General features: G+C 40.1%; 1 protein-coding gene across 1 annotated transcript; it reads left to right on the forward strand.

The window, feature by feature from the left end:
- The first annotated feature begins 3,824 nt into the window (after positions 1–3,824).
- LOC135233133 (uncharacterized) lies at positions 3,825–10,114 on the forward strand. Its single transcript, XM_064296356.1, has 7 exons — positions 3,825–3,953; positions 6,542–6,895; positions 7,317–7,415; positions 8,123–8,209; positions 8,880–8,913; positions 9,055–9,096; positions 9,484–10,114. The coding sequence occupies exons 1-6, from the start codon at positions 3,908–3,910 to the stop codon at positions 9,071–9,073; spliced, it is 639 nt and encodes a 212-aa protein (XP_064152426.1). The 5' UTR covers positions 3,825–3,907; the 3' UTR covers positions 9,074–9,096; positions 9,484–10,114.
- Positions 10,115–11,447: the final 1,333 nt, after the last annotated feature.

Genomic DNA, 11,447 nt, shown 5'->3' on the forward strand with positions numbered 1-11,447 from the left:
TCCAGATCTGAAACTTCTTTTTGGGAGAATTACTGTTCTGATCGCAATCTCTCCGCAATGATGTCATAATTAACGGTGGCCTGATGGCATGTTGTAACACGGCCACAAGGGGGAGCGGGTGAGACGGCAAACAAGCTGGAAACGCAATTGTCCTGCAAACAGTTTTCTTTCGAACAGAACTGTGAGAAAGAGAAAGAAAGGAAGACACAGGTGGGGCCCTGAAAAACACTTCATGTGACTTACTTTCTTTTCTTACATTTGCATCCAAAGCACAGGATGATGTCCTGTTGACTGTGTTTATTCAAATGAATTTAATAATTCATTCAGCAGATTATCTTATCCAGAGTGACTTCCAATGTAAGGGAACATAAGTGCATCCACCTGTGTTATACTAGCATCCAGATATAAGTATGGTGGCCTAGAATTGTACCACAAGTCGTGAATGCATAGAGATGAATCCTTTACAAGAATATTTAATGCACCCTATTAAAAGGAGGAGTTAGGTGTGTACAGTAAGTACAGAGAAAGTTGTGCTGATACAGTATGTTTTGGGGTCAAAATGATGCAGCACACATCATGAAGGAAAGGCAGCCTGCCTGACTGCCTGCCCCCCCTTTAAGCCCAGAATCATATGGTGTAGCAGACATCTGAGAGGAGTGTAGGGGGGCTGACAGGTGCTGAGGTTTTGGGAGGTGGGGGGGCTGGGGGCAGCCTGCTGGCTGTTTTTACTTCATGATTGACATTATTTGTGTGCAGAGGAGGCCATGTTTTCAGCTACTTAATGTATTGAGGTGAGGACCAAAGGACTGAGAAGTACTGAAGTTACCTCCAACAGCTTTCCAGGTCTTTCAGAATAAACTCTCCTGGTGTCTTGACTACAGACACTCTCCTGTGATAATTAAATATGCGTAAGACAGCAGTAATTATGCCATTTTACGTTTAAAATATAGCCGAGAGGAAGTCCATCAGTCACTTTGTGGATTTTTAACCAGGAAAACAGCACTGAAGTTTATACTTCCCAGATCCCTGTTTAAAATGTCAAATAGTCATTTTTATATTACTGGCAGAGAAAAATGAAAAAGTACTAGCATGACTTCCAATGCAAACTCAAGTGCAAAGATGAGAGAATTTAGTGCAGTAATACCAAATGGGGAAAGTATACAAGCGAGAGACAGTAGAAGACAATCCATCAATTCTAGATATTTCATATTCAATGGGAATAATTCATTCTAGAACTGGAATGAAACAATTTTCCATATACCGATGTGCATTAATTCAGACACACATGCATGCATGCAAGCATGTACACCCAAACACAAATGCACATGCCTACACCCAACCAAAATGCACACGGTACACCGAAAAATACATGATCTTGCCTATACATACGCTCTCACACAAAATTCATCCCACACATACACCTCTTTACATTGCATACACCGCACACACATGCACTTTGTATTTCAAAATGTGAGAAACGTTTCTGTAGTTAAAAGCATGGGAGAAAAGTACATTGTTGAAGCCCCTCCAGATCTCCTGTTTTCAAAGAATCGTGTGGCTTTCGTTCCCCCCGTTGCCGTCGAACCCTCGACCCCCCAGAGCGCTGTGGTGCGCCCGCTTCCCCTCTTTCCTGCGACCCCCACACGGGCACTGCGCAGGTAACACAGGGGCGTCTGAAGCGCCCCAACAGAGGAGGAGGAGAGAGAGAAAAAGAGAGCGAAAGAGAACAATTAGCACAGTATCATCGCTGTGATCCCGCTCTCTTGGCATTCATTTTTAACTTCATTCAGTCTGGTGGCGCAGTTCAAGCACATGCACATTTACACAAGAAGTACTAAAGAGTAGTTAAGGAATGCAATACAAAAAGAATATAATCTTAAAGTAATCTTAATTAAAATCCATTTTATTTCATATTTGTGTTTAGGCAATGGCAATTGGCAAGATGATATGATTAATAGAGTATATTTAACAGACATTGGTATGAGAAGAAATTTGGCTGGTATCAGAAAGGAGATCTATATGAATCAAATTATGAATATGAAAAATATTTTATCTATTTTGTTTTGCTAATTTATAATTGTTATGATAGTTCTTTGCAGCTGCACCTCATAATATGTACTCTGGCAAGGCCGATCTTGCTCTGAAGCATTTTTCTCTGCAGCAGACTGGGTTTGTGAAGAAAATAATTAAAACTCGCATTTAACTATGAGTCAATGTTATGGAAATGAGTTCATTTAAAACCCGGTCATTATACCATTATGTTGTATAATGTTGCTAATTGGTGATCATTACATTTTGACAACTTGTATGAATCTGGAAAATAAACAAAATGATGTAAACCAAGCTAACATTTAATATTATTTTTATATTTCTGTCAAACAATAAAGAGAAAAAGTCATATCCATTAAAACTTCACTTCAAAAATAACTTTAGTTGGCTACCAAATTTTATCTAGATTTTTGTTTCATGTGAAATTTGATCTGTGGTTGTTATAATTCACATTTTGTCATCACTTATGACGACCATGCTCTATGTAGTATAGAGCATTTTATGTTGTGTAGGCAGAGTGCAGAATATTTTGGCTAGTTTAGGTAGACTGTAGATTATGTTGACTAGTTTAGGCAGACCGTGGATTATTTTGGCTAGTTTAGGCAAAGTATGGCATATTTTAGCTTATTTATGCAAAGCTTAGAGTATTTTGACAGTGTACAAACTAGCTCAGCTGCAGTCTTTGTGCTGCTGCTCCTCCTGCAGCTGGGTTCTGTGCTCTAGGTTTGGTAAATGCACACCTGGATTGTGGTGCAGAGTGGGCCAGCTCCTCTCCACCTGGAGCAGAGGGGTCTACATGCCTGCCGTGGGCTCAGAATCTAACTACTGTAGTCGCACGGCTCTATACCACCGTGTTAATGGCTATAAATAACTGGTACAAAACGAATATTGCACCTTATCGGACCTGTGTTTTGTAGTTGTTCCAATGATCTTTGGTATGCACTTATTGTCCATCGCTTTGGATAAAAGCATCTATAAAATGAATGTTATGTAATGTTAATGTAATGTCTTTCTGCTCAGCTGCTCATCTCTAGTATATTTACCATCAGATTATTTTTTATTTTTTTCTTTTTCTACAAATTAATTCAAATAGAATCAAATATGTAGGGCGGATATTTCTGAATCTGCATTATGTTACTGTTACTATATGTATAGATAACTTTATAAGAAAGTAGGAAAGTTTACAAAAAGTTGAAAAAACTGAACCTGGATATAAAGGAGTTTTGGCACTGACTGCCATGCTTTTCTCAAAAGTTACTTTTCTGCTAAGCACGTAATGTTTTCTCAGTAAATCACCAGCTTCATAGAAAATATTTGATATTTTCAGCTAGATACCCTTACATTTTTAAAAATTTTGATAAAGGCTTTAAACTGCAGCTTCACTAGTAAAATCATAAAACTTGAAGAATTTTTCCTAATTCATTGGAACAGTTTTTTCAGTTTTATTAAACTCAAAAGCCGTGTGTGTGTGCGCGCACGAGTGTGTGTATGTATGTCTGTATGTCTGTGTGTTAGCATGGGTGTGTGTGTGTGTGTGTGTGTGTGCGCATGCATGTGTGTATGTACATATAGTATATGTATGTGTGCATGTCACTTTGTGTATGTATGTATGTTTTTGTGTGTATGTGCATGTACTATAGACGTGCGTTGTCAGGCTGTGATCAGGAGGGTCTGCCTATGATTCACTGAGATATGAGAGAAGAGGCGGGGCAGGATGGAGGGGGGCACTGTCATACTGGGAAGGAGAGACTAATCACCTCTCCCCCACCCTGCACACACACAAACACACACCGGCACACACACACACTGACAGGCACAGACAGCGCTGTGGAGCAGACAGGGCTCAGGCAGCAGAATCATGGCCCAGGGAGCACAGGTGTGGACGGCGTGCGTTTGGACAGCAGGTAGACCTCACTTCAAACTGTCTTCTTTACCCGGGGGTTTCTAGGCAATCTCTCTGTCGGTCTCTCCCTAGTTCGCACTCTCATTCCATCTCTCACTCTCCCTGCCCTCTCTTTCTCAGATGAGCTGAAGTATGATGGTTGGTTTTTGTCTAACTGCCCTTAAGGCCGTGAGGGTTTTGTGTTTACGTTAATGTCCTTCTGGTTCTGATTTGATAAGGTCAGATATGTGCCGCAGAGGATATGTTTTCAGCAGAGGAGGTGAAGGATCGAGTATGCGGAAAGGGTCGGGCCTTTATGTTGGGTTATGATGAGAGTCACTATTGCTGTCGGACATGATTGTTCGTTCAGTCGTCACAAAAAACGAATGGTTTTAATATCTCTCTTTAACCCTCCGTAGTTTTCGTCATAAATGTCAGTACACAACAAAACATTCTAAACTGGAAACATAGAATTCAAAATACGCTTGTACTGTAATGGAGCATTGCAAAACTGTTGTGAAAGGACCTTTTTTGAAACTGTTGTGAAATGAGCTTTCTTGAAGGTCGGAACGCAGCTTCAATAAATGACAATGAATTGAATCAGTTTGTCAAGTAACAGTCTACGTCAGAACGACGGCCAAGATAAAGAGGATTGAGATGAAAATTATGTATACTTCTGTCCTTTACAAGAGGTCCAAACATCAATATGCAATATCTTGTGAGAAATAATTGTATTCTAAATACAGAAGCAGTTATCTTTTTTCAAATTCTGACTTGATATATTGAGTTGATATATTTGTCATGTATGTTCACATTTCACCTCAGTGTGTCGTCATATTGGTTTTACATCTGCATACGTTCATGCAAATATAATACTTTTGCGTTATTTTATTAATGTTATGTAATGCATTTCAGACTCTGATTAATGCGGTTCAGACCAGTTCAGATTTTGAAAAATATATTGTTAAATACAAGTTTGGTAACATCTTCTGAAAAGAAAGCAGGTTACACGCAGGGTAACAAAGACTCACATTTTTTTTAATAGATTCCCAGTTTTCATGTCCCAACCTGTGTGCCAGGAAAGACTTCGTTAATCTTTCTGCAGAACTGAATGCATAACTACACGGTCAGCTCCAAATGATCGACCGCGCGGTCCAAAAACCTGACCATGACGGACCCATCGTTCAATTGAATGCTCAAGCTTATTTCATGATAAGCTCGAGCATTCAATTTCAGCCTATTTGTGAAACGAATATGTATATATACCCATGCACTGCACAGTATATGTAAACATCTAAAGAACACAAAAACAAATAAGGAGGCAAACAGGCCATTTACCCCAACTATTTACCTCCAGACAACAGCACAACCAGCACTGTGTCAAGCCTGGTCTTGAGTAACCATTGAATACCCTCTGCTTCAGATAAACTATTCCATGCCAATCTTATACCAAAGCATTTACATGCTTTTTTTTAAACACATAATACTTTCATATAAATCCTATATGAAAGCTATTAGTTTACAACATGTAGCCAAAAATAAAGGCCATCTGTGAGCGTATTTCTCCTTTCTATAGTAGTAGATCATTACGTGGATGTGGCCTGTGGGGGAAAGGTAGCTCTAGACTGACCCAGAGGAGCTAGCAACCAGTATCTGAATGAGTAGAGAAAACCGAAATAAGACAGGCTTTGCAGAACCAGATCTAAATGCATGGCATTTCAAAGTCTTCTACGATCCAACACTGAAGTTAAATCGTCTAATGATCTCCTTCTGATCTATTCTAATTTAAACAATGGGCAAATATAAACATATCATTTTTTAACTTCTGTTTTTTTATTTTGTTGTTTTATTGTCTTCTTTTTTTCATAGCGCTGTGATAAAATCTTTGATCCTCATGTATTTCTGCATGTCTGTGTCGCTAGGCAGTTGAAGAAACTTTTCGGGCAGTTTGAGTACTTTCACAAACGATGGGGCGAACATTTCTGTTTAGTGATACATTTGAATGGTCAAATTTGTCCAACTTAGAATCTATTGCAGCAGGTGTACGGAATTGGTCTGTTCTTGACTGCATAAACTTTGGACCTCTATGTCCTGCAAAAATGCTGTTTGTTACTGCAATGCTGAGTACTCTTTAGGCCATGGATCTTATCTGAAAAAAGGCCGTTTTTGGTGCAGGTTTTTGTTTTAGCCCAGCACCAAGACACCTGATTTTACTCTTTGATTGAAAACAGTAATTATTTAATTAGTTGAATCAGGTGTCACATTGCTGGGCTAAAACAAAAACCTGCACCCACAACGGCACTTTCGTGTGTAAGACTGGACACCCCTGCTTTAAATGACCAGCCGTATATGGAATGAATTGTCCATTTTGATCATAACATTTCTTAACACATCTGTGTTCTTAATAATGAAATAACAATAATACTGTAATGCTAGCTATTGAGCAATAAACCTGTTCTTGACACGTTTCTGGTTTTATCCCCCTTCTGTGTGTAATGTTTGTCTGAAACCCAATTTCTCAAATATCTTACTCTAAATATATTATTATTGGTTGGAAATATATCTGTATTTGAAATGATTCGTATGTCTCTCTCCCTCCCCTCCCCACAGTGATTGTTCAATCTGTAGGGGCGTTGAAGATCCAATACCCCGAGCTGAACAGCACTGAGAATCTTGACTGCGGGTGCAGCACCTCGAACTGCAAGGCTGTGTTCTGGTACTGGCAGCCCCGGCACAGTCCGTCCAAATTCCATTTCCTCTTCTACCACAACGTTGTGGATCACGTGCACTACGGGCCGACCGTCGACCAGGCCAAATACAAGCAGGGTATGAAGGGAGGGACTAGGCCCACCTTCTCCCTGAAAATCTTCCATGTACGGGAGAGTGACGCCGGCCGCTACTTCTGTCAGCTCCAGGAAAGCCGCAACATGCCGAGCATCATGGAGATCGAGCTTCGGCCAGGAGGTGAGGTTTATCACCCGTCTGGCTGGTTTCAATGTCCGATTGCGACTAATTCAATAAATGATCCATGTAATAGCACTCTCAGGAATCACGTGTGCACAGTACACTGAGGGTGCACATCATTTTCTTATTTATTTTTTTATTGCCACACAACACATTTCATCTATCTATCTGTCTATCTATCTTTCTATCTATCTATCTATAGCTCTGTGACACATTTATGATTTCTGACAGACAATTATTTATTTATGATTTATTGCAATCATGTTTCATTCCCACTTATTATTAGGAACAGGGGATGAAACCATATGTTGCTTACCGGAGAATGCTCTCTTCTTTCCCCACTTCAGATAGCAGCTGAATTGATTCCAATTGGGAGAACCTTTCTTTCTTGGTCTAAATCAGTGTCTCTGTTCTCATCTAGAGAATCCTCCAACCCCTCCTCCCACCCCATCGCACCCAAAGAAGCCCCCAAAGAAGCCTTGCCGCTGTCTTAACCAAGGAATCAATAAGAGTCAGAAAGGTATGTAACCATAATGATCACCTTCACCCAGGACCGATAACCTTGATCCAGCGCCTTCACCCCAACCTGGGTCAAATACGTACCGTACTTGGAATCTTTGACAGCTTTAGATGCTGGTACAATTTTTAAGCTCTCCTGCCAAACTCCTGTTTTCCACAAAATATGTTACCAACCAATATGTGCAATAATATAAAGGAAGAATGTTGTTGTGGTAAATACAGGTAAACGTAGAAATTTACTTTCTTAAATTGTCAGTAATTTGTGGAAATTCCAAATTATTATTTGTCTCATGTGTGAAAGCTGCACACTACGCAAGCAAAAGGTTGGCCTTATAAGAGCCATTGAACTGGTGTCCGCTTGGTATAGTACAGCCAACAAGGAGCTTTTTGCAGTGTTTTTTCAATATATTTATTCTTATTTAATATTTTTAAAACATATTATATTCTCACTTCAGCAGTAGGTGCAGTGTAGCTTCTGTGTATGTGCACATAGCACTTACATAGCATGCACACTTTGGCTAGTCAAATATATGTTTCAACGGTCAAAAGATAAATGAATTAGCTCTCCAGCTCTCAATTTCCTGATCATGGTCATGCAGGGTTGTGACTGCAGTAAGACTGCTGTAGTAATCAGATCAGCACTTTGGGTCCTCAGCACAGACAGGTTTACACGTGTTTTAACACACTTCATGTGTGCGTCCTTGCTAGGCTGTGGGCGCCTGGTGCTCTGGCCCTTGGTGGGAGTGCTCGCCAGTCTGGCTGCTGTGTTGATTGCCACCCTCTTCTATTTCAGCCGTGAGTATGCTGTCAGTCACACACACACACATATGCATGCATGCACACGCGCACACACACACACACACACATGAATGCACATGCGCGCGCACACATACACACACGCATACATGCACACACACACACACACACACATACACATACACACACACGCATGAATGCACATACACACACTCACACGGCTTTACCATTCACCCTTACCAAAGAACTTCAAAAATTAAATATTTAGTTTAAGTATTTATTTCAGGGCTGCCCAACCCTGCTCCTGGAGATCTACCATCCTGTAGGTTTTCACTCCAACCCTTACAAAGCACATTTTATTCAACAGGTAGAGATCCCTCTGAGCTGCTAACTGGCAGAATCAGGTGTGTTCTATGAAACTAAACAGAACACAGAACCCAAAGGCTTAAAGGCAAATCCCTTACTAGGCTCTTTCAGGGGGCCTATGAAGGCTTTTGCGCTGACAAAACAAAAGTTTGACAAAAGCCACGCATCTCCCCCCCGCCTGTACGTGTTTCTGTCTTTGAGGAGAATGTCAAGCCTTTAACAGAGGATTATCTGCCGTGGGTTAGAGACGTGACACAATATGTTTTATTTTATATTGCCCATTTAAAATAAAATCAAATATGTTTTTGATGTGAAATTTGTGTCTGCTCTAATTGTTTTTCAGGACTACCCAAGAAGTGCCGCCACCGGCTTGTCAAGTAAGTTCACCATTCCCGTCTTTCACTGACGCGTGAACACCAATGTTCATACCTACAGCTCTGCCATTTCCATTACCCGATACCTGGGGGAATCAGATATATGCTCACCATGTCCATTTGTCGGTCTCTCTGTCTGTGCAGGAAGAGACAGCTCCAATGAAGGCGGGGGTGACATGGAGACAGGTGAGTAACCTCTTGTAGCCAAGATACTGCGTGCTGGTCACTACCATCTTGTAATTTTCTTTGGTTCAGAATGTCTGATAAGTGAATCGATAAATGACATCCTAGAACAAGAGTGCACAGACTTATCAAAACGGGGCCGGTGTGGTTGCAGGTTTTTGTTTTATCCCAGCACTAATTCTGCACCTGATTCTGCTTATCAAGGTCTTGATTGAAGACCATGATTACTTAATTAGCTGAATCAGGTGATGTATTGCTGGGCTAAAACAAAAACCTGCCACCACACCATCCCTTTTTGAATTAGAATTGACATCCCTTTACTAAAACATACATTTATTTGTGGTTATAATTGTTGTGGTAAAGTTTAACATTTATTGTTATTCTTTGTAGGTGATTCTCCTGGCCGGCTGTTCAGACTCTGTAACTCCCCATTTGGACTCAAAATATCACTGATATTATACACCTCACACATTCGTGTTCGGCAAATGCGTTTATTACAATTCTGTGGTTGACCCGCCATGGTTTTGTACAATGTCAGTGTTAATAAGTGTGCATAGATGGTTCAAACAAATATGTATGAAAAAGATCATTCATATGCAGACAAGATGCTATCCTCCTTTTTGATTTTGGTCTCTTTATCGGCTCTGCTCCTCTCTGTGATTGATGTGGCTATAAACTCTGGTGACCTGAGAGTCCTTTGAGAATGATCATTGAGGCATCTGTATACTGAGTAATTGGTGTCAATTTTAATGTGACTGACATGTCTGTTTCATCCTTGTTTATATTTAACTCTGTATACATTTTTAGATATTTGTATATGTATGTACAGTATGTTTTGTAATTTTATACTTTTAGGCTTGCAGGGGAAAAATTGTGATGTATAAAGTGTTTATGCATCTCTTGTCATAATGGTCTGGCATACCCAAGCAACTGAACCAAATATTGAGAGTGAATGAATGTTTGGCACATCTGTGATGACAAAATAAAATGAATTTTTGTGTACTATTACTCGTGCCATGAATGAATAGTGATCGGTCGGTGTTTGTGCCACATTAAAGTGTTGGAAGCTTCTTAACGGTTGTTACATGATCTGCCAAGTTTTATTTTTATGGTCTGCGGAAGACCATGAGTTCGAAAAGCAGTCTGAAAGCTGTACACTGAGAGCTATGGTGGTGCAAACTGCATTCGTTGTGTGGTGATGATTAAACATTTGAGAAGAGGCTGCTGATAAGGTCCTGGGGCCTCATTTATAAAAATGTCCTTAGATTTATACTTGAACTTAGTCTTAAGATAATTTCCGATGGTGTGCTTATGTTCGATTCATAAAAGATACTGAGCATAAAAAACCTTGCTTACGCAGGTTCTAAGAAGCCTATTTGTAACTTACGCACCTGATCTATAAATCAAATTAAATTAAAATTGACGGCACCGGAACGTGCCTTACAATCAGCGATTTCCCCTTGCAGTATATAATGATAACACAAATGAAGGTTTAGTCAGGAATAACCATGGACCAAAAGAGAAAAGCAAACTTTTTGGAAGGCGAGATCACGGCAATGGTAGAGGAGATTGAAGACAGGCAACACGTATTATTCGGTGGGCTGAATAGTGGGTTGACAAACAAAGCCAAACAGGTAGCTTGGGTGTGTGTCGCCGCTGCAGTGTACGAGGTGGGGCAGCAAGACATAACTGTGGCTGATCCAAAAAAGAAATGGTCTGACCTTAAACTGCAAGGGGAAAAAAATAGCCATACATAACCAGCAGAAAAATCACTTCGAGTCTAGACTTTGCATAGAGGTAAGATAATTTCCACGTCAAAGTAAGGTTTTATAAATAACTACTTGTACATGGTTTTCTGCGTAAGTCATACTTAAGATCAAAACTGATGGTAAGTCCATTTTATAAATGAGGCCCCTGGTCCACTTTGCACCCTGTGCATGCTGGGTATTTGTTTGTGAAGTCACAAACAGAATCCAGAGAACAACAGCGAGAGACCTCTATATTAGGTGGATAGGCTGACTAAGCGCTGAGGGTAATCAAATACCAAAGAAAGAATGCAACATAATGGAGAAAATGTGCTTCAGTAGAATAGTAAGAGAGAAAAGAGTACAAACGATACACTGTGAAAATAAAATAGCAAATAGTCAATGAAAAATGTTAAGTCTGAAGAAAAATAGTCACATTTCTATACATTTCTGTCTGCAGGAGTGATAGGTCTCTCGCTCTCTCTCTCTCTCCTTCTCTCTCTCTCTCTCACACACACACACACACACACACTTCCTGTTTGGTACTGAAGTTGTGCAAATTTCAAAATCCATTTGTTCCATTAAAGTCTTTGAAAGCATTTGCCATTT

Source organism: Anguilla rostrata, chromosome 10 (assembly GCF_018555375.3).
Source record: "Anguilla rostrata isolate EN2019 chromosome 10, ASM1855537v3, whole genome shotgun sequence".
In the NCBI taxonomy this organism is placed as follows: domain Eukaryota; kingdom Metazoa; phylum Chordata; class Actinopteri; order Anguilliformes; family Anguillidae; genus Anguilla; species Anguilla rostrata.

What these genes read in the sequence shown, in the direction of transcription:
- LOC135233133 (XM_064296356.1), top strand. Translation starts at nt 3,908, where the DNA reads ATGGCCCAGGGAGCACAGGTGTGGACGGCGTGCGTTTGGACAGCAG. An exon ending in GATCGAGCTTCGGCCAGGAG is followed by an intron (nt 6,896 to 7,316) that starts GTGAGGTTTATC and finishes GTTCTCATCTAG; the next exon opens with AGAATCCTCCAACCCCTCCT. An exon ending in CACCCTCTTCTATTTCAGCC is followed by an intron (nt 8,210 to 8,879) that starts GTGAGTATGCTG and finishes ATTGTTTTTCAG; the next exon opens with GACTACCCAAGAAGTGCCGC.